Genomic DNA, 25,003 nt, shown 5'->3' on the forward strand with positions numbered 1-25,003 from the left:
TGCACACAATGGGAAGTCTATTTCCATTACTGCAGTAACCACCTTTCAGCACTACCAAATGTATTCAAGTGCTATCTATTTTACTGACACTTGCATTCATTTTATTACAGAGATATGATATATAGATATTTGTATGCAGCATTTTTATTATTTCACTATTCACCAGTGTAATGCATAATTACAGTTGTACACAGGCAACTAACAGAAAACACTAACATCATAATTACTTTCTTTAATGTGTTATAGCTCTTTGTACATTTTTATTGTATTTATGGGGACGATGAACATATTTGCAACAACGTGGACTTGATTTAACACTTTTAATGTGGGCTGCCTGCTAATGTCTGCTATTTTCCCGTAATTTGGCTCACGAGGTAGATTAAAAGCAATGGGTTTCAAGGCATGGTGTTGATATTATTTATTCTGGTGTAGTACGTGGTGCAGAGAATTAAGGTTATGAGCTGTTAATGAGCTGCTTCCTGTAGTCCAGGATTTTGATTTGCTAACCCTGCATTTGCATTCTGTGTAATTTTGAGCAAATCGTTTAACCAGACAGTGCTTTGAGGCAACTGGAAAACTTGACTAGACTCCTTAGTGGTCTCATGGACTGCATACCTAGAATATGGGTCTATATGGTGTTTGGAAGGGTCTGTATTAGGTTGTCAAAACACTGTAACAGCAAATACCAAAAGGCCGACAAGTATTCAGTGAAATCCATTTCCGCAATTCACTGAAAACTTGTCGGGCAAACAAATACTTGCCCTGCAATGCTACAAAATTAATTTTACCTAAACCAAATCCACCCATGTGGGGGCTTCGCCCCACCCCCCCTATGTGGGGGGCTGTGCCACCCCTCTAACTAAGTATACCAACTCTGAGATCGCACTACACTGAAGAAAAGGGCAAAATTGTGTAGCTGTCCAACTATATCTTTCCTCTATAAGAATTCAGCGAAACGTGGAAGTGGATATCGCTGAATACGTCTCAACCTTCTGGTATTCGCTGTTATGGCATTTTGACACTGTAATATTGACCCGTTTTGGAATTAATACACATTATAGAAGATATCGTTAGATACTGGGAACAGTACATTCTTCAGAAGGAATTTGAGGTTGAGTAGACAGTTGGAGAAACATAGGCTTTGTTTTCTAATAACTGACAGACAGCAGATCTTGGATTCTCCTTACAATTTGGGGAAAGAAATAATACAAGACTAAAGGTCTCTGAGTTAAATGATTCAAAGCTGAATGTTTTGTACTTTGCATCAGAAAATCAGATGTGGGATTATGCCATATAAGGCTACATTTCATTGCTCTACATGTCCTGTAATGAAATATATTGCTTGTATTTTTTTTAAAGAATAAGGACATTATTTTCAAAGATGCTTTATCTTTATACCATGTACCATTTTGTATAATCCAAAATAATGACATTTCTACATTAGGTTTATTTTTACATCAAAATTATGGGTATAAGCCTCCTTGAAAAAGTCATTTGAAGGTGTAGAGGTGAGTTTTTGAATGTTTTTTTTTGGGGGGGAACCACACTTAAATGTTTGAAGTTTCAGGGATTCACAGTATCAGGTGTTGCATGTCCAAAGTGGATTCATGCACTATCTGTTGGAAATGTTAGCATTTGGGGTACAATGTAAGGTGAATATACTATGTGATTTTTTTTTTCTTTTGGAAGAAGACACCAACATGGAAATTGCTATAAGAGCTAAGTGGTGGAAAGAATAATCTCTATTCAACTGATACTTAATGGTCCTGCTATTTTTAAAGAAAGGAGAGAAAAAGAAAACCAAGTCTGCTTGAAACAGAGACCGAATAAAACATCTGTCTTGTTTACACTGAAGTTTCCAGATAAAACTGAAGGTGATTAAGCTAGTAACAACTAATAAAGCAGATGGTGATGAGTTTGTTGTACCTAGGCATACACTGTGACCTGGTGCTTCAGATGGTTGCAGTGAATCCCCTATCACAAGTCTGTGACTCTAAAATATGTCTTGAAAGTCTGAAAACTGAGTCATTCTCAGAACAAAATAGCTACTGTAAAACTCACAGTTTTACAGCTAGAAAGCATTATTTTGCAAGTTGAAAGCTTCTACACCCCCACCCAAACAACCCCGCTACTTAGGTACACCAACTGTGAGACTGCGGTACCTTGGAAATGAGGGAATACTCCAAGATGTAGCCATTTTGGACTTGGTGCATATCTGGCTGTATTCATACTTAAATTTTCACTGTTCCACAGATCCCACATAGTGTCCTTAAGCAAACAACGACAACCTCTTAAAAACTGTCATCATGTTAAAACGGGTCTATATTAGAACATCAAAGTTTCACAACTTCGAATGTTCTAATATCCACCCCTATTCAGCGAAAGTTGAAAATAGCAAAGCTACAGAACACTGAATTTCTTCCTAGGAAAGGAATTTGGTTGGCTGTTCCTGTGGCTTTGCTATGTTCAGCACTGTGGTGGAAAGTTACGGGTCGGAATCAGGTAAGTGTGCGATTGTGTGGACGTGAGGTTTAGGGCGCAGGGTAGGTGAGTTAGGGTTAGGGCGCTGCTCAGGTAAGTGTGCGATTGTGTGGAAGTGAGGGTTAGGGCGGGGTAGGTGAGTTAGAGTTAGGGCGCAGGTGAGGTGAGTGTGCGATAGTGACGGACCTTAGGGTTAGGGTTTGGGTTAAGGTAAGTGGATAGCTAGTGGTGTGTGTACAGTTTAGTGTAGGGTTAGATGTAGGATTTTAGGTGTATGCGTGTGGATTGCTGTTTGTTTGGTGTGTTTGTGTTGCGTGTATGTGTGTCAGAACAGCAAATTCTTTCCCTTGGAAAAAGTTTGCTGTTCTGCATGTTCAATGTTGTCAGTGTTCGCTGAATAGGGGTCGATATTAGAACATTCAACATTTTAAAAAGCCAATGTTCTAATATAGACCCTGTTAAAACCCCTCCATATACCATACTACTTTATGAAAACAGGTACAAATTCCTGCTTTTGGACATCTGACAAACGTTACCCTACTCCTCCAGTAACTATCTGTAAACTCTTCTTGTAATGTGGTTACATTCTGAAATGACCCTGGCATTATATCACACAGCATACTCATGTGTAGAATGAAAAAGCACCACTAAAAATTGCCAGCTTAAATTATCAAAGCTTATTTAACAAAATGACAGAACGTTTAGCTTGAATGCAGTATCAGATACTATAGGCATAACCAGTGGTGGCTGGTGGCTTCAAATCAAAGAGGGGCTGCAGGAGACAGCTGAATGGGTGGGACCAATGGGAGGGGGTGTGGCCAACTAGAAAGGGGCATGGCTATGCTAAAAAACACAAAAAACTGGGACTTTAATTAAATACGCTGCCCTGGGTGCCAAACTGTCATTATGAGAGTCCAATCAAGACAAAATGAAGTGTAGAAGAAAAAATATTCAGTGCATTGGCTACATGACAGTTTACTTAATATCTAGATAGAAACAAAAAGGTTGAGAGTCATGAAGAAACAAATTACTTTTCAAATACATTACTGGAATGCCAGTCAAAATCAACTATAAAAAACAAGCAGCACTCAACTCAAACCACTTCTCCTTGCACTGCAGTTCTAATTATAATTTATATTCATCTTTATAAAAGTACCAAGTAACATACTGAAAGTAGCAATCTCTGTGATACCCCCACTTGGAAAAATGTTTCTTATCCTAAAAAGACATGCTGCCTGACAGCTATCTACTTGTTTCATGGGGAAAACATGATCAAAGGAAAAAATGAACAGCAAACAAGAAACAACTCAAGATAAATTGCTTAAAGGATTACTGCACAGGTTATGGACCACACATGATAGATTGACATTCTGTTTAGTTTACGGGTAAAGCTTGCAAAAATGAATGCAAGTCTCCAACAAATGTAATGAGCTTCTGAAAATACTGTAATCCTGTCCTTTATTACAAATACTGTCATATGCATTTCAATACCCAAGGCTTATACGCTATCTAGTTATGTAAATATTCGCTGCATAACAACAACAAAAAGGCTTTCAGTGTTGGTAATTCTTTAACAGTATGCTTATTAAAGCTTGCTTGCATCTTACAGTCTCAGACAAGCTTACCTGATGGTCATTAAAGCACTGCTACTTAAACACAGAGCAACATGCACTGCACCAACATGCATTTTCTGAACAAGAAGTAGCAGAAATCAACAGTATAAAAATATGACAGAAAACCAGAACATTCTGCAAAATCAAGGACAGATGAAAAGCCACTGTAGTACTTGTGTCGAACTTGGATGGGGGGGATACTCTGCACACTTAACACTGCATAACTGCTTCTTGTCTTGCTTGGACACATCTAGAGTCACTACGTGGGGGAGTTGGCTACAACAAGTATGTCACAATTTGAAATGTCTCTGGCTGACAGTGATGGCTCTAATACATCTGTCATACCTCTCAACCTCAGAGCAAGAAATCTGGACAAAGCCATACATAGAAGTGGGACAGAGGCCAAAAAAAATTAGGACAATTTTTAAATATTGCACTTATAAACTTAGAAAGATAATTAGGTCTTGCATTAGTATGACTTTTCTGAAGGGTATGAAATCTGAAACTCAAATGTCACTATTTTCCAACTTCAATCTTTAATGACTTGCCACTAATTTGACAGAAAACCACAATTTTATGAAAAATGGACCAAAAATGTGATGCAAAAATATGAAATAGCCACACAATACAGCTGGGAACATGTCAAAAGGACACTTTTTAAAATATTAGTAATGTTAACTTGAGCAACTGACAAAATAAGAGAATCTACATGCAGTTCTGACATTAAAAGTAATCTATAACTTTGATCATTACAATTATGTATTAATTGTAAACCCTCCGTGTTTTCTTCCAAATTTGCCATTTTGCAGAGGGATTATTAGGGGAGAGAAACATTTTGAACTAAAATCAGGGACAGATGATAGGTTTGGATATACCTAATTTTATAAAGTTATTTATTTGTGCATACCTCAACGCAGGAAATTTGGACAAGGCCAAATATATTGGGGGGGGGACATACAAACGGTACTAAACATTGCTCTTGTATAAACTTAGACAGCTGACAGAATAACAAGTCTTGCATGCATTTTTCTGAAGGGTATGAAGTCTAAAACCCAACGTCTGTCATTATTTAGTGACTTCATTCCTAAATGATTTGTCAAAAAAAACACAAATGTTATGTGGAACAAACCAAAAATAAGAAGCAAAAATCTATTCATTCTGCAAAAATCTGGACAGTTGAGAGGTATATTTCAGCCAGGGCTGTCTGAGTTTGCCCCCCCCCCCCAAAATAATGGTCGAATGGGGCCTTCTCTTTGCAGCTATTCCAATGTCCCATTACTTGGCTATTTTGTCCCATTTACCATAAACACTGTAATGTGCATACTGCTTTACTTCTACAATGATTTGGATTTCATTTAAGCGTTTTATTTTACATCTTACAGAACAAACACTAAGACATCTGTTAAACAAAGCAATGCAGTCTCACAATGAAAATAGACTTAGCATTAAAACTTCTCTGCCCTTGAAACTCACACTCATTGAAACCCATATTCAAAGAAAATACATCTGGCCAGTGGCAGATAAAGATTAACTCTGGGCTGTTTTCAAATCATATGCCCCTTGCACAGGAAACATACATATGTTCTTTGATACACCTTCCTGATTGTATTTAATTATATTCCTTGTATAATACAGTACAGTTGTTAGAAGGTGTTTTAAATTTATTGTTTGGACCATTTTTCCAGTAAACAATGAAACAAAATGCACGCACCAGTAATGACAAAACTGCCCAATTCAGAACATTTCTATCATAAAAGTCTACTCAAACTTCTGCAGTCCACCAGTATCAGTAAATATGCACAATCTCTGCAAAAGTAAGTCATTTAAATAATTCCACATTAAAGAGATCTGCTGCTAGCAAACAACTTTATGTTTCATTGTTTCATCTACAAATAAAGTGCCTGTTGCCCTTGAGGAATACATTTCCTATGCTACATAAAAAATGATAAGCTAGTAATATTGCAATAGGAGACAGACGGCATTAGTAGGTATCTCCACCAAAGAGGACATTCCCAGGACTTCAGCATCCACCCCCTTTAAAAGTACAACACAGTACAGTATCAGCAATGCATCTATATACTGTGGGAGTAGAACCCACAGCTTTCTGCATCAAAAGCAAGTACACTACCTGTTGTGCTATTAACAATGCAAGCAGACTCAGCATAAGCAGCACTAAACTTCTCTTCAAGCTCTCAGCTCCTTGTAAAATCCACTCAACACTCAACTGTATCTTTCAACTATGAAGCACAAGAAATATGAAAAAAGAAAAAAATTATGGGGGGGGGGCAAAAGCCCAAAAACTAGAGACACATTTTAAACATTACTTGTATAACCTTGGAAAGTTGCTAGAATAAAATGATGTGTTACCACCATGCATTTCACTGCCAGGTCATGAACCCAGGACCCCATGCTCTACAGTCAGAGCAACATACCACTATGCCAAATCAGCTGTTTCTTGAAAGATAGCTAGACTGAAACTTAAATGGTTATCATTTAGTCTTCAGATCTCACCATAGCTCTCAACTTCTTAGCACAAAACACCTAGACAAAGACAATAATGGGGGAATACAGCCTCCCAAATACACTCAGTGAATTCAGTTCTTATCGTAGCTCTCAACATTTTAGCACATAAAACCTGGACAAAGCCAACAATGATCTTATAAACAGAAAATTGCTAGAATAAAAGGTTTTGTGTTACATGTACTTTCTTTTTTTTAAATATTTTTATTCATTTCCAAAAACAAGAAAACATGAATGCAGGTTATTTATGACAATGAAGTATTTACAAATTATTTAAAAAGGTAGGCTAAAACCTCTAAATAGATATCAAACATTAAAACCAAAATAAAGTATTTACAAGGGTGTCTATTGTTGACATATAATTGACTTTCTATACAACTGTTTCCTGATTATAATCTGCTGCAGTCATTATTCTCCAGTATTTCAGTTACTTTTTGCCATGCTACGTATAATGATGTAGTTCTTTTAGTTCTTCCTTTAATAGTGTTCATTTCCAATTGCGATATTGCTGACACCATATTCATGAATTGCTTAAAAGCTGGAGAAGCTTTGGATTTCCAGTTTGATGTAATGTTCTTCCTTGCAATAGCTAGGAGAGTCCATAAGATTACATATTTTGTTCTTGGCACACAGTCAGGTACAAGTGCATTAAACAAAATAATAGATTTGGAAATCTGGAATTAATCATTGAATACCATTTGCAGAAAATAATTTATTTTATCCCAATATGGTTTAATCAAATGGCATTCGTAGAACATATGCTGCCAGTCTGCTTTTATTGATAAATCACATCTCCAGCACACACACACACACACACACACACACACACACACACACACACACACACACACACACACACACACACACACACACACATCAATTACAGCCACTTGTATGACTGTAATTGAGGATTTAGTGCAGGTTGCATCAGATGAATAAATCAGTACATAAATAACTGACACAGTGATTTATTCTCTCAGCTCCCTGCTGTCAGAATACAGTGTACAATCCACTGACCCCCCCCCCCCAACTTCCAAACACATAACTTCCAACCTCTTAGGTCACAAATCAAGGAGAAAAGTAAAAATAAAATAATGTTGGACAAAGAATTAAACTAAAGGACCACTACTGTCAAAGAGAGATCATGCCTGTTAAACTTAGTCAACTTCTTCGAAATAGTCACCAAAGCAGTGGATGAGGGGAAGATGGTGTAGTCCACCTACGCTGACCTAGCGAAAGCCTTCGACACTATTCCCCACTCAGGAAAAACAGATAAACTCTCCCAGCTAGGCATCAACCCATATGTTATCAGATGGGTTGCTAACTGCCTCACTGACAGAACCTACTCAAAATAGGGGAAGCCCCCTCTAGCAGCAGACCCATAATGTGCAGCATATACCCCAAGGATTGGTCTTGGGGCCTCTACTGTTTGGGATATACTTTCCTGAGGTGCAAGCCAAAACTAGTCATCTGTGGCTGACAAGTTTGCAGATGACTGTAGCTGGGCGCTGTCTTAAATTCCCCTTGTGACATGAACATTCTCCAAGAGGGCCTTACCCAAACTAATGACTGGTGTCAGAAGCATGGCCTCAAACTGAATACCAAAAAATTAATCATTATCCCCTTTGGGGAAAATGGCATTGACACTAATTATCACATTAATAATAATGTACTAAGCACACAATCAGTTGTGAGGGACTTGGGCACCCAGGTTGATAGCATCCTGACTTTTGACCACCACGTTGCCTCTGTTGTATGGAAGGCTTTCTACACATCCCACCTCATAAGTAAGGATATTTCATCTGGGAACAAGGAGGTCATAACATCCCAGCACTCCTCCATTATGAGGCCCACTATTGAGTACAATGCCCCCTTGCCAAGCACATGCAGCAGCTGGAGAGACCACAGAGGTTCCTGACCAGGAAAATCCAGGGTCTCAAACATCTATCCTACACAAATAGGCTAAAAGCTCTGCCCCTCTACTCAGTCTCGTACAGACTGCTCAGATGTGTCCTGTGTCTGGCATACAAGGCCGTCTCAGACCCAGCCTTGATGGAGTTGCTACATATCCATAAGTCAAACTCCACTCACACAACCCACACACAAAGCCCCAACTGGGTCTGTGACATTAACAGAACTTGTTGGCGGGATAGATTTGTGTCCTAAAGACTCCCCCATCTGTGGAATAGACTCCCTGTCCATGTCAAGCAGAGTACCTCACTAGTTCTCTTTAAGAGGAACCTGGTTGACTGGATGGGAAACAGAAAATACACCCCTGGGATCCCACCTGTGTCCGTGCTGGACAGAGGAAACAGGTGCTGACTTTGTGGGAACATTGGTGAAATTCTTGGCTATGCTTATAAGGAGCCTCTGGGCCAACAGACTAGTATCATCCTATGAACCTATGAACCTATGAACCTATGCTGCTTTTAAATTAAAAATAATAGTTGACTTTCTGAAATTTTCTGTATTTTAATATAATTTTATTTTTTTATTTGTTTTTTATGGGGAGAAGGTCTACAGCCCAGCAGAGAGTACCATGAGTAGCTCCTGACAAAGGGTGACAGTTTGTTTAATCCCTATGTCTTGTGACTGCTTAGTATGTTGAGCTCATGTCCAGATTCTTGTCTGCCAGCTACTCAGTCTGCCACGTTGTCCTTATTTCAGTCTACTTTACCTTCATACTGATACCCTGACCTTGTGTGAAAACAAAGGAAAATAATAAGCTTTGTACTTCTATATGCTTTTATATTTCCTTCTCAGGTATCCCTGTCCATCCAGTGTATTATTCCATACTTTCCCACTCATTTGTCACAGAGCCTACTACTGTAACATTAGTGTATGTAATAACCTGTATCTCTGTCATGATAGAGTGACTATTCTACTCTGTCCTTACATAGTTTCTAGCTTTTGCAATATTACGTATTATAATTACTCCTATCTTCCATGAACCATTTAAATACCAAGTACACCATATTCTTATGCACCTCAGGGAAGACTTATCTGCAGTAAAATGCTAACGTTAAAGCCTCATCACAATTGGATATCAAATGCATCATGCTCTCTGGGATCATCACTGTGGCCTTCTGGGTAGCAGAACACTTAACCATTACATTACATTGTGTAGGGTTAGCCACATTTTCTATCCTCCTCAGTCTTGCCTATTGTAAAATACAGTGCTAAAGCTTTAACAGAGTTTAAGATAATCACCTTACGATTGTCCCTTGAGCTTTACACTAAGTAACTTTGGTCAAGAAGTCCAAGCGAATGGTTGGAGGCGAGCTCTGCCTAGTAAAATGATGCTATTAGCAACCCTTTTATCATTAAACATTCTGTAGTCCTCTATTTCAGCAGAATCTCAAGTAAATTCAGCAAGCGATATCAAACAAGTAACTCAGATTTTAGCAAGTCAAAAACGGAGTAGCTCAAAAACAGTTGCGCATAACAAGTCCAGAGAGCTGCACTAAAAAGCTAAACTCACAGTTTTTATTAGCTTAGGCAATGTTTGGCTGTGATTTTTGAGCTCTTACATTTTCAGTGCATCTAATCACTATAAAAACTGCATCTCTCTGTCAGAGTAAGGTAGAAAGCCCCATAACAGTACCTGTTTTGCACCTCAAGTGCCTCGTAAATGTTTAACTGTTACAGTGAAAAGACAAAGCATTCTGATTTCTGGTGATATAAACAGTTTGTGAACGTTCTACAGTCCCAACAGTAATGTGAAGCTAAGTGCCCTGCTGTTGCTAATATGCTCCTTTTTGTTCTTTTTTCTGGGGAAGGATGCCACCTCCCTTTCAGTATTCTAAATATTTTTTATATTTATCAGATATCCTAAAAATGTACTGCCAATGTAAGGATAAGCTATAATAATTTGTTTTAACCTTGTTAAAAGCTGATCTTTTACTGTAACTTCTCAACAGAGAATTTATTTAATTTAATTGATTAATAGGCAAGCTAGCTGAAATCAATGACCTCTTTTATAAGAGCAAGTCAGAAGTATAAATTAATTACGCAAGACAATTAGAGTCACGCAGTATATAAGTAAAAACTAATAGGATTCAACCCCTGGTCTTTAATTTTTCAGTACAGCACCTTAGCCATTTTGTCACATACTTGTGCCTACTTCTTCTCTTGTTTGCTTTCCCTCTTTCTCTTTTTCCCTTTTTATTAAATATTTGCCTTTCTTTCACTCTCTCTCTCTCTCTCTCTCAGTCTCATACACATACACACGCACACGCCATTAACATGACAATTATGAGCAATGACAACTTATCAGCCATGCTGTCTTCCTCTTACTCACCTGTACAGGATGTTGTTACCACTTTCAAAATATTTGTCTTTATCTTCCTTTCTCACAAAAAGTCGTCAACAGTAAGCATCTCACTACTGCTTGCTTACAAATTCCTCCTATATTAGTAGCGATTATGTTAAAAATGATACTACACTGGCTTATAATTAATGTAACATTAGATTATCAATAAAATTATTATCTGAATCCTGAATGTCCCAACATTATGAACCCTTCTATCTGCCTCGCATCAGAATCTATGCCTTACCTCAGCTTGTCTCATTTTACAACCATAATTTTACAAATAAAAATCTCAGCACAGAACTGGATAGTGCCATCTACCATTCCTACCATCATAAGTGTTGGGACAATGTATATAAGTGTTGGGAAGCTGTTTTAGTGACCATATGTTTACCTTCACCACCTGTTTATCTAAAAAAAAACATGAACAGCTATGAACATATAAAGACATTTTTAGAGACATTTTTTCTGTATCTCCTGTCTTTAGTAAACTGGGCCTAATTCCCCACCATTCCGTCTCTTAGAGGTGGGCAAGTTAAAAAGCTCACTTCAAGTTTTATTTAAAATTCTTCATACTCTGCTTTTTCTCAAGTATCAAAAAAAATTGTAACTCTGGGAAAAATGAGCCTACCTAATCCTCTCCTAGACCCCATACTTACTGCAATGATGCAAAAATGTTCATACCACTTTAAAAGCTTAATATTCATATCTAAAAAGGGCAACAGTGCTAATAATCCTCTGTTAAACTAAGACTATTACCAATGCCTTATATTACTAGTTGCCTCCATAAAATGACTTCATCTTTAATGCATAGTGCAGAGTCCAATTTTACCAGCATCTGTGAAAGTAGGTGCACAGAAATTGGCTTATCCAATCTGTACCTTTCTCAACCACTGTATGAAACATTGTGTGTTATGCATATTGTAATTAGCTACTGTTTTGTCATGTCACACAACTGCCTCATCAATTGGTGTAATGTTATATTAATTGCATGACTACTTGCCCTTTTTTATATTCTTGTAAAGGTAAACAATCATCATCTACTCACTCTTCTTGAAGGACACAAGATCCTAAATGAATTTCATCGTGTCTTCCACCTTTATGTTATTATGGTTATGTGTAGGTGCTTGAGACCTGAGTGCTTATTTCGCAAGTGCTCAAGTACTATAGCCAATTGGAGCCTTTGCTCAAATTTATTTGCATGATTCACGTAATAAAAATTTGTGTGTGGGCTCAAACTGTACTCTGTTCAGTCTATGATCACAGTACCTGGAGAGAAAGTGAGAGAGTATTTTTTTATTACTGACTGCTCTTTCTGTAAGTTGCAATAGCCTTGGAGTGTAAATATATACATAGAGCATAGTGTGGGTGAAACCCACTCATAAGGGATGCAGGTGGGCTTTTTCCTTGCAAAAAAGTTGTTTTTAGTTTAGATAACTGAAGACTGCATAAAACCACCTTTTGTGCCATGTAGTGTGTTTAGGTGGCTTGTGTCTTTGTGCTGGTAGTTTTTGCTCTAATTGCCCTTAACAACCAACTCCATCATGACCCCAACAATACATTTACTGCAGCTAATTGCTACGTAGACTCGGACATTGGAAATCCATAATGCAATTTCAAACATTCATGTTGACTTACTGAAGAAAATTTCAGAGTGTGATAAGTATGCAAAATGGAACTGTTGAAACCCACTTTCAACAAACCTCAAGGTAAACATGTTTTGCTGAGGGAATCTCCCTTATAGCTGCAATGTGGGGAACTCACCCTAGATCTATATATACTAATTGCCAGGCCAAAGAACAGTGGGGAGAAGTACAAACTCCATTTCAGGCAAAAGTGGCTTTCAACAAAATTACTTCATAATATACACATTCACTGAAAGTGTCTCCTGTCTGCCTGTCCATCTCTCACTCTGTCAAACTGTCCATATGATGGGCTACGAGAATGGAGGAGACACTTTCTGCATCCAAAGATGTCAGCTACAGTCTCCTTTAGGACTGCTGTGATTTCCAATATTTGTAAACATCACAAAATTTGCATATCTTGGAATCACTCTGTCCCATCTTGCAGTAGTGCCATCCTCCTTTGTTACAGACAATCATCCATTTAGTTCTAAACAAACTTCATTTACTTTATAACCCATTCTATCATCAGCAATTCAGCCCTTCTTTTATACAGACCTACAACTGAAATTATGGTGGTCTTCCTCACACAAGCACACACACACACACACACACACACACACACACACACACACACACACACACACACACACACACACACACACACACACACACACACATAGACCAAGGTAGGTCTCAACTTATGTTACTGAATGAGGACCAGGAGAGTAACCATTGACTGTTCCTGATAACAAGTACCTTAGCTTCATTATAGGTAATAACATTTGACATCTATATTCAGGGCTGCATTAGAACTCACCCATGAAATGCTTACTGTTTGTATGTAGTTTGTCATATACTTCCTTACTAATTGTAGGATTTTCATAGCTTTTCCTGCTTTGCTTTCCAAGCTACGTTTTTGTCATGATGTACATACAGAAGTATTTCTTATTTTCTAAAACTTCAAACCTCTGACCATAAATTCATAAAGCCTGCTGTAAATACTTCATTTTGGTCATGCCATGGCATCATTTTAAGCAAATTAGACCGCCGGTACTTAGTGGTAGAATACAGTTAGCCAGTGCTGGCCTGCCAGTCAAAGTCCTTCACAGGTTCTGCTTCCCTTTACATATCTTTCTAGTCTCAAAAAAGACTCCCATCTAGGCCAGTAAGATTATTACAGGTTCCTATTGGAACATTGAATTTTCAGTTGTCCGAATCACTAAAGGTCGACCTTTAATGATCGAACAGTTGGAAATTTGAATTTTGTCAAAAATAACATTAAAAAAAAAAAGTAAAGGGTATAGGCAGGGGGGCAAGCTGCCCTGCACCTCCACACCCCTTGCTACTTAAATATACCAACTCTGAGATCATGCTACAGTGTAGGAAAGGGAAATCTTCCCTTTCTGCACTGTAGTTCATTAAAGTGCGATCTTGGAGTTGGTATATTTAAGTAGCGAGGGGTGGGGGGTGCAGGGGGCTTGCCCCCTTGCTTTAACCCATCAGGGTATGTTGTCTTTGTTTTTTTTAATTTCGAAGTTATGGACCTTCGATCATATGGTGTCGACCATATGGTATTCGAAGTTCCGTAACTTTGATTTTCTAATAGGTAACCGATTATTACTGTATCTTATGGATTTTGTGTTAAAAATCGAACAGGTTCCACTCAGATTTTGTCTACAAATTATCACCTTTACTTTTTCTCAAAAAAATTTGTTTTCTTCTTTTCCTTGTCCTGTTCATCTGCTGATGAAAATGGTAATCATTTCTTTTTTTTTTTCCTACTCTTTTACTGACTTTGACAGCAGGGCATGTTGATAAAAATTCTACATAATTATATGCTTGTTATAGGCAATTTCTTCATGAAATACACTTGTGTATTCCTTTCTCTGCTACACTCAATGTTTGTAAATGAAATAAGAATCTTTATAGGTATACATCTGTATGGCTTTGTTACGGTGCATGCACAGATGAGGGATGAAAATGTGAAGTTTCTTCTTATTCTTAAAAAAAGAAATGCTTTAATGTAATATTAGGGCCAGAGAAGATTAAGGATCACAGTAGTGGTGGGTATGGAAATTGTGGAGGTATTACTAAGTAAACATTGGACATCCCACTGCATATCCATAAGATGACTAACAACTGTAATTATCCATAAGATGACTAACAATTGTAATTATCCATAAGATGACTAACAGCTGTAATTATCCATAAGATGACTAACAATTATAATTATCCATAAGATGACTAACAGTTGTAATTATTCATAAGATGACTAACAGTTGTAATTATTCATAAGATGGCTAATAATTGTAATTATCCATAAGATGACTAACAGTTGTAATTATTCATAAGATGACTAACAATTCTAATTATCCATAAGATAACTAACAATTGTAATTATTCATAAGATGACTAACAATTGTAATTATCCATAAGATGACTAACAGTTGTAATTATCCATAAGATGACTAACAATTGTAATTATCCATAAGATGACTAACAATTGCAATTATTCATAAGATGGCTAATAATTGTAATTATCCATAAGATGACTAACAGTTGTAATTATTCAAGATGACTAACAATTGTAATTATCCATAAGATGACTAACAGTTGTAATTATCCATAAGATGACTAACAGTTGTAATTATTCATAAGATGACTAACAATTCTAATTATCCATAAGATGACTAACAGTTGTAATTATCCATAAGATGACCAACAATTGTAATTATCCATAAGATGACTAACAGTTGTAATTATCCATAAGATGACTAACAATTGTAATTATCCATAAGATGACTAACAATTGTAATTATTCATAAGATGGCTAATAATTGTAATATGGTTCTCGGTGTGGACGTCAAAGTTTTGATGTTGATGTTCAATGATACTATTGATCATGATGATACAGACAATCTATAGATGGCTGGCATGCAGGCACTCTGTTCTAATATACTAATTTGTGTGTGTGTATATGTGTATATATATATATATATATATATATATATTTATACACACACACACACACACACACACACACACACACACACACACACACACACACACACACACATATATACACACACACACACACACACACACACACACACACACACACACACACACCCACACACACATTCTTAACTTAGTCAAAAGTCATTAAAGTCAACATCTGTTTAGTCTACGCACTTTAGTTGATAAAACAGATGATTGACAGGTTTGTGCATACAACAAACCTTGGCTTTCTGTTATTTCAGAGTTGGTATATATAATTAGCAGGGGTATGGGAGGTGTGCCCCCTGGAAAAAAATCACTAAGTTTTTGTTGTATGCTCCAAGGTTTTGTCACACAGCACTTTTTTCTGATATATGTGCTGTATATAATCAAACACAATGGTCTAAGGTATAAACTTCTGATGTATGAATATCTCTGTTGTTATATACCAACAATAACTTACTGTGTGGCACTTTTAGAGATTTATCTGAGGATCAAAATGCAGATGTACAGAATCCAGTTGGACTATCCTAAACAGAGTCATGTAGGTGTAGCTAGTGGTCACCTTCAGAGTAAGAATTAAAAAAAAATCATATTGTAATTAATATTGCTTGATAATACGTCCTGCCATTTGCACTTGCTTCCTTCCCATATCCTGGACTACATATGATGATGCACACCAGTTGAAATTTGTGCTACACTATTACCAGGTCATAATAGACACGCAAATAAAATGAGATGATTTCTTTCCCTGACATAGCAACACATCATTTTATAAAGAAGTTAGCTGGCAGAAAAACAATAAAAGATTTCAGTACTTACAGTCTGTGTCACATACGAAACCCTGAAAGGAAGAAAGAAAGAAGAATCAGTCAACATATTTTACAACAGTGATCCTTGTGTCTAAGTCAGTCAATAATGTCTATATGCTGTCTTGCCATACTTTTCTGGAATTAAATCTGACTCTTAACACCAGTCCACAGCCTGTTTTTAGCTAAAGTTACAGGACAAGTAGAAACTGAAAGACAAAGATATAGAGAAGAAAAAAATCATTAGAACTGCATATTGTACACAGCTTTGATAAGTAATTTAATCAAAACAGTGGAATATGAAAAGGTTTTCAAGCAGCTCTGAAAACTGTATCTACATAAACAAGAAAAGTAATAGAATGGATTATAACCAGTAATGTAACTGAAATGCAGAATTATTTTCCAAAGGAAGAAAACTGATAGACAATCCATAATTTAAACATGGCTTACGCTGTAAAAAACACTTATTGCCTAATTTTTAATCATTATATTAATAATTAATCATTATATCATTTATTTAAATTAACAAAAAAATTAGGTAATTTCTTTTGCAGAACCAAAGAATAATCAGGGTTCCCCTAAGTCCAAAGCCAAAAAGTCAATTTGAAAAGTGGGGTAAATCAAAAATAAAAGTAGTATTTGAGAATATTCAAATATTTTATTCACAAAAAAATTGAGGTTTCCTCTCCTGTACTACTGATGTTTCATTTCTTTGGCAGACAATTCCCTAAGAGCAAAATAATCAAAGAATGCCCCCCATACTTAAAAAAATAATTTTTAGAAAGAGGATACATTGCAACAGAATACACTCAGCATTCTTGTGGAGGGCAATCTTCACGCAGGCCTCCATTTACGGAGCTACACCCCTTAAATACTCTGATCATCTCTGAAACCTCTCTATTTTGGAGTAAGAGCATTCTCCACCAGTGCTGTATTGAGGCGCACATGGACTTGGAGGTGAAACTCAGAAGGCTACTTCTGTTTGATGGGTCACCTATAGATGATCAAAATCTTAAAACTTCAACTTTCATATGGCTGAGACCATATGATCAAAGTTTTAAAACTTCGAACGTCCTGTGTGGAGATCTCCGTAGAGCACAGAATGGGAAAATTTCCTATTCCTCGCTGCACTGCGATCTCGGAGTGTGTATATTTAAATAGCAGGGGGTGTGGGGGTGCAGGGGAGCTTGCCCCCTGCAAAAACAGCCAGGAATTTTTTTTCGTTTGTTTTTGTTTTTTTCTTCAGGTGTTCGAACTTTTCAAATGTCAATCATATGGTCTCGGCCATAGGAAAGTTGATGAAAAAAGTTTGATCATCTGTAGTAGACTCCTATTTGATATAGTGGTGGTGGCAGCAGCACAACATTTTGGGCTAAACTAGAACTGCAGGAGCAGAGCCAGTTTCTAACACTGAGGTCTGGCGCTGCAGTTCAATCACCCTTCCTGCCTTGTTAATAAAGCCCTGTCCTCCACTGTAAATAATCACCTTCACATTCGTCTCTAGACATGTACTGTTGGAATACTGACATTTTTCGCCATAGCATTCATTCCTAATTATCAGCACATCTGAATTCCAGGCCAGTTTTGTACTGCTTCCCTACTCCAAGTCAAGTATAAACTGGCCAAAACTTGCTTGAGTGCTCACTTGAATGGTAGAGCTCTTGCTTGGCATGTGAGGGGTATTGTGACCAGTTTCCGCCATTCTCTGATTTTCTATGGACAGTATCATTAATTATTACTTCTGGCAGTTAGTGCAGAGGATTGGGGACATGGCCTGGTAACGAGCTACCTTCTGTAGTCCTGAGTTTGATTGCTCTAGCCTTCTTTTGCAACTCTTCGTAAACCATTTCACCAGACAGTACTCTTTCTTGGCTCTCCGGTGGTGACCTGGCCTATATGCTTAATAACTACCTAAAAAATCTATGAAAGATTTCAACTCACTACACACATTTTCCTGCCTTGCAATTTTTAAATTGCTGTTCTTTGTAGTAAATCACTGTGGGACATTTTATTATCTGTGCACCATCACTGATTCAATAGTTTAGACTTTATGTTTTTTCCATGGTTTTATGACCATATATAAATGAATATATAGGTAAGGATGTATGTTGAACGGTGTACAAGGCGTCATAGTTTTTTGCTTTCATTTAGTGGGAGCTTTAACAGTTTTCAGCTCAGTGAGAGATGATGGAATGTTTTTTTTTTAGGTTCAATTGTAACACACACTGGTCTCATATACATTAACCAGAAAAGTCAAATACCACTAAAAAAATTACTGAATTACTTTATTTGACAGTAAAACAAATAGATTGGCAATACATTAAATTTTATCCATGAAGAAATGGCATGCATTAGTTTAAAACTACAAGCACCATCAAAGTTAACATTCTCAAATAGATGGAAAACACCAAATTTTGAGTCATACATGTACTACAGTCATTACCAATGCACAACTGACATTTTGTTCATAGTAACTCTTTCATCGGTATAATTTGATGAAAATCTCATGAACACATTGCCATCACTTACAGAACTCTTGAACAAATAACCTATTTTGAAAAACAGCTAATCATTTTCTGAAAATTATCAGAATTTCTATTCCTATTTAAATTATTTAAACTCGTAAAATCTTGAACACGGAAAGTAATATGAGAGTACATTGGTAGTCCATTCTTTAATGCTTTAAAAAATCTCTTGGTGGACTGTCCTTCTGTTTCAGTCTCTCTGTCTCTCTAACTCACTTTAGATCCAGCCTTTCAGCAGCTGCTTTTTATTTCAGGAAGTAGTTCCCGTAAACACACAAAGCCGGTCTGTTTTGAATTACAGAAGACGCACTTCCTGAACATAAACATACTACACAAGGCAACTTAAGTAGCTGCCTAGACCCCAGTGTTGGCTTATGTGGGGGTGGGGGCTCACAAACAAAAAATACAACTGTTGCACCCATATCTCTCAACCCTTATTACCTGGGTACACTCACTTGCTCTGTTTTGATGTATAATGACAGCTCCATTTTTAGTTTCATTGGCTCAAATTGATAGCGAATGAGAGAGAGAGTGAATTCCCAAAGCTGCCATTGTGTATCATAATGGAGTAGTTTTGCCTTTTTGGGTAAGTTGAGTTGCCATGTGCAGTGAGGATCTATAAGTTAATGTTGCTTTGTGTGTGTATGTGCGCATTTAGTATGATTTCAGCAGACTAAAATGACCAAAATGTCATTTACTGGTAAATTATCAAAGTTTACCATACATATATCAATCTATGATTTTTTTGCCTCATATTTATGCCCCGTCTTTCTTTTTAATCTATTTGTTAACCAGATAAATCCAATTTTCAGGGCAACCTAGGCATAAGGTTAAGCTACTTGCTCAGAGTCACACAGTCTGAAAATGGAGGTATAAAGAGTCACACTCAGTCTATACCTTTGTCTTTAAGAAACAACTCAGTGAGTCTAGAGCCTCAATCCTCTGCACTAATTGCTAGACCTTCGCTAACTTGATTCTCTGTCAAATCCCTGAGGATTACAGTCAGTCAATAAAGACAGTTATCAGAGTTTAATAGTTATTTTTGTTCAGGAAACAAGGGAGGGAGGTTGGCATAATGGTTAAGGTGTGTAAAGACACAAGGTGCAAGATTTGATTCTCCATGTGTTTGAGAATGTTAACTTTGATTGTGTTTGTAGTTTTAAACTAATGCATGCCATTTTTTCAATAATAAAATTTAATGTATTGCCAATATATTTGTTTTACTGTCAAATAAGGTAGTTCAGTAGTTTCTGTCTGGTATTTGACTTTTCTGGTTAATTTGTGTGAGACCAATGCGTGTTACAATTGAACCAAAAAGAAAACACTCCATCATCTCTCACTGAAAACAGTTAAAGCTCCAACTAAATGCAAGCAAAAAACTAAAGAGACACCTAACACCCCATTCTACATACATCCTTACCTCTATATTCATTTATAAATGGTCATAAAACCATAAGATGGCCCTCAGGGGCAGAGAGCCTTAGTAGTAATCTATGAACCTATGAAATGTATATCCATGCAAAGCCTGTAATTTTTAAGTGAATTACAGAAGACTGCCTCTTATGTTTCTAATTTTGAAGAACAGCTCTGGTTTTTGCCTCATATTTTTACCCCGTCCCTCATTAACTTTTTTTTTCTGGTAAATCAATTAGGATTACAGTCAGTCAATAATGCGAGCCATTAGAGTTTCATAGTTTTTATTGTTATGGAAAGGCTGTAAGCTGTACACAAACTGCTTTCTCTAATCAAAAGTGCAGGGTTTAAATCCTTCCATTTCCACTGTATGACTCTGAACTAGTCACTTAGCAAGAAAGTGGAAAGGGACACTTGTCCAGTGGTCTCACCTGGTTAACAACAAAGTAAAATATTTAAAATGTGTCCCTTTTAAAGGCCCCCCCCACACTATTTTTGCCTACATAGACAGTTCTGCAGCAAAGAACTTGAGAGATCTTTTCATCTGTTCTGTGTAAAATTTGTGGCTTTCTGGCAAATTGCTGTTGATTGCAGTCACAAATAAAGACTGGCATGTGTTTCAGACTTTGTATCCTTCAGGCAATGTTTCCAAAGCGTGTTAGATTAGCAACTTTCTAAGTGTATAAGATAAATATTTAAAATGTATTTCTGATTTTGGTCTTTGTCTCTTGATTCTTGAGCGAAGAAGTTGAGGGGACAGGTGGAAATTGCTATGGATTGTACTGTATGGTGTGGTTCTGACAGCAGTGGGAAGAGATAAATTTCGGGGGCCATTATTTATGAATTTATTCATTCACTTGATCTGAAGCAGGTATCTGAGGTGTGTAGTCATAAAATGGCTGTAACTAATGGATGTGGGTGAGAGAGAGTGTGTGTGTGTGTGTGTGTGTGTGTGTGTGTGTGTGTGTGTGTGTGTAGAGGGCATGCTTCTCAACTGTGCCTACATTTTTCCCCTCATATTTATGTTCTTTTTTTTGCAAAAAATATGACTTTCTGCTAAAGCATTATAGACTGGGGTCAATCTGTAATGACAGACATGTGAGTCTGACTTAATACCCTTCAGAAAATGTTTGCTAATGCAAAACCTGTTTAAAATGCAATAAAACAACAAAAAATAAAACAAAACAAATACAAACAACTTTCCAGGTATATAATACCAGTAATTAAAATCTGTTCTTGATTTTGTGTCCTTGCCTGTGATTCTTGAGCTGAGGCGTTGAAAGGGCAAGGGGAAAGTACAGTTGTGTACACTTACCATAAATGTAGATATTTGAGTGTATTCACTGTTGCAGTCATTACACTTGGGTTATCCTGCTGGCAGGCTACTCTCAGTCGGCCTGAATTCCAAAGTCTAGGTCCAGCGTCGGTTGCTGTCACCTCTTCCCTGACGTCAGTGCGTCAGGGATATAAAAGATGCAGCCGACGCCATTTTCTTCAGTTTTTCTTGCCCCAGATTTCAGGTGCCCCCAAAAGGGTAGGCTAAAAAATATGCCAATAAAACATGCATGCACCAAAATATGTTATAACTTAAACTACAAGCAAATACACCACATAGGTTGTATAGAGTAGAGAAGTGCAGATAAGTTCCAGCAAAGATATGGGGGATGGTGGGTGGAAAACCTGGACTGCAACAGTGAATACACTTGAAGATCTACATTTATGGTAAGTGTACACAACTGTACTATGTTCTTCGTGTTTCACTGTAGCAGTCATTGCACTTGGGTTGAATCCCAAAGCTATGGTTGAGAGGCTGGAGCTAATATAGCATTAGGAGCGGCTATGAGGCCCTGCAGGACTGCAGTGGCAAAGCCTGCCCTGGATTTAGAGTAGAGTGGTAAATGATAGTGCTTTGTAAAGGTGTGCACTGAACTCCAGGTAGCAGCCTCTAAAATGTCTTTGTTTGGTACTCCCCCGAGGAAGGCTGCTGAAGTGGCTGTTGCTCTGGTTGAATGTGGCCTGATGCCCTTAGGCACTGGCTTGCCATGTTGTGAATAGCAGAAACGAATGCAGTGACCTATCCACTTAGAAATAGTCTGCTTTGAGATAGCCTTTCTCTTGTGATCCTGCAGCATATGCCACTAGTAGTTGATCTGTCTTTCTGAATGCTTTGGTTCTGTTCAAGTAGAAGTGTAGCTGTCTGTGTATGTCCAAAGAGTGCAGAATTCTCTCCCCTTTATTCTGTGGGTTTGGATAAAAAGTAGGCAGATGAATAGCTTGGTTAAGAGCCACAATGGACACTACCTTAGGCATAAATGTCGGGTTTGTCCTCAGAGAAACCCTGTCTGGATAAAAAATGATAAAAGGTTCCACAGCCATGAGTGTCTGTAGCTATGAGACTCGTCTTGCAGAGGTTATTGCTAGGAGCAGAGCTGTTTTCCACAATAAAAATTTTATATCAGCAGTAGCGGCTGGCTCAAAAGGAGGCAGGGTGAGTTTTAACAAGACATAACTGAGGTCCCATGCAGGTATTGGTGATCTCCTTGGAGGCCTTAAGTTTTTGGCTCCTCTGAGGTACTGCCTTAATAAAGGATGAGAAAAGATTGGTGGCTCTGTATTGTAATAATCCGAAATTGCAGAGGCATGAATTTTAATTGATGAAAAGGATAGGCCTTTGTCCAGCATCTCAGTTAAATATTGCAAAATCTGAGGAATATTTGGAATAGCTGGGTCAATTCCTTGTGCCTGGTTCCAAGCACAGAATATCTTCCATTTTCCGGCATAAGGTTGCCTTCTGGCCTCCAAAATGACATCCATCACAGCTTTAGTGAGAGGCGCATTTTGTATGACTACATTATCCGCCATGCTGCCAGATTTAAGGTCTTTAGCTGGCTGTGCAGGATCTGTTTGTTTTGCTGGGATAGTAGATGAGGTATTTGAGGCAAGAGCCAAGCCAGGCATTGAGACAAGTTCCTTAGGATTGGATACCAGTACTGGCGGGGCCAGTCTGGGACAATCAGTATCATCTTTGGCTTCTCTTGTCTGACCTTTAGGAGTACCTTGGGGAGGAGAGGCAGTGGAGGAAAGGCATATACTGTTAAGCTTTTCCAGCTGAAAGATAGGGCGTCCACTTTCCATGCTTGTCTGTGATAAGTCCTTGTGCAGAATCTTTTTAGTTGGTAGTTGTGAGGAGAGGCAAATAGATCTATCTCCGGGCATCCCCATTTCCTTGTTATCATGCTAAAGACTCGTGGATCCAATTTCCACTTGTGGGGATCCATGAGGTTTCTGCTTAGTTCATCTGCCAGAGTATTTATCTTTCCTGGCAGGAATTGTACCTGCAGATGTACTTGGTAAGTCAATGCTGTGTCCCACAAAGTCATGGCTAGTCTGCAAAGGGGGTAAGAATGACTGCCTCCCTGCTTGTTTATATACCACATGACTGTGGTGTTGTTTGTCTTTATCAATAGTTGTCCCGGATGAAGTAGGTCCTTGAAGGCTGTCAGGGCATTCTGAACAGCCAGCATCTCTTTTTGATTGATATGTAGATGCATTTGGTTTGTGGACCATGTGCCTTGAATACATCTTCCTGCCATGTGGGCCCCCCAGGTATAATCTGATGCATCTGTTGTTAATATCTGCCTGGCTGGGGGTAAAGTGAATGGCTGTCCCTTGTTCTGGTGACAAGCCTTCACCCACCATCGAAACTCCTGTTGCAGGCAGGGAATGAGGGTAATTATTGTTTCCAGGCTGTGGCAATGTTGAGTCCAAACACTTTTTAGGTACCATTGAAGTTTCCTCATATGCAGTCTCGCATATGGAATTAGTAGAATGCAGGATGCCATGAAGCCCAAAGCCTGCAGAATTTTTCTTGCAGATAACTGGGCCTTTGTTGCCAACAGGTTGAAATAGGTAGTCAGTTGTCTTTGCTTGTCTGGCGTGAGATAAGCCATCTGGGCAGTTGTATTTAAGCTTGCACCCAGGAATATTATCAGGGTACTAGTTTTGATTTCTTTTCGTTGACTGTGTACCCTAGGCCTGTTAGAAATTTCTTTACAAATGCCAGATGCTGTAACAGAATGCCCTTGTTCTCTGCTTGAATGAGGCAGTCATCCAAGTAAGGATATATTTGTATTCCTCTTTGTCTGCAGAAAGCAATTACTGGTGCCAGGCACTTTGTGAAGACCCTGGGCGCAGTAGATAAGCCAAACGGCAGTGCAGAGAATTGGTAGTGCATTAAGCCAGCTTTGAATCTGAGGTATCTTCTGCATGTTTGTCTGATTGGGACATGCAGGTATGCCTCTTTTAGATCTAGAGTGATGAGCCAAGCCTTCTTGCCCAACATGGGCAGAAGTTGCTGTAGAGTCAACATTTTGAATTTTGGAATATCCAGAAATGTGTTTAGAATAGATAGGTCCAGTATTGGTCTCCAGGTCTTGTCCTTTCTTGGTACCAAGAACAGTCTTGAATAAAATCCTTGTTCCTGCTCTTGCTCTGGTACTTGTTGAATGGCCCTCATGTCCATGAGGGATGAAACTTGCTTTTATGCCTCTGCCCATTGATTTTTTGGCAGGTCTGGCCAACCGTTTGTCCTTGGTAGGGTATGGAAGTGAAACTTGTAGCCTTGAGACACTGTGTCTAGGACCCATTTGTCCTGGGTTATTATGTGCCAGTTTTGAGAAAAAAAGTGCTAGTTTTCCCCCTAAAGGTGCTG

At 38.0% G+C, this 25,003-nt stretch overlaps 1 protein-coding gene across 1 annotated transcript in view; it reads right to left on the reverse strand.

The window, feature by feature from the left end:
• Positions 1-25,003, reverse strand: part of IL17RC (interleukin 17 receptor C) — a 564,676-nt gene that overhangs the window by 336,048 nt on the left and 203,625 nt on the right. The window contains exon 2 of the mRNA XM_044077385.1: positions 16,368-16,389. Coding sequence (XP_043933320.1) covers positions 16,368-16,389 — 22 coding nt within the window. The remainder of the gene's footprint in view (positions 1-16,367; positions 16,390-25,003) is intronic.

This window comes from Protopterus annectens, chromosome 7.part0 (genome assembly GCF_019279795.1).
Source record: "Protopterus annectens isolate FY-2018-M chromosome 7.part0, PAN1.0, whole genome shotgun sequence".
Taxonomy (NCBI): Eukaryota; Metazoa; Chordata; order Ceratodontiformes; family Protopteridae; genus Protopterus; species Protopterus annectens.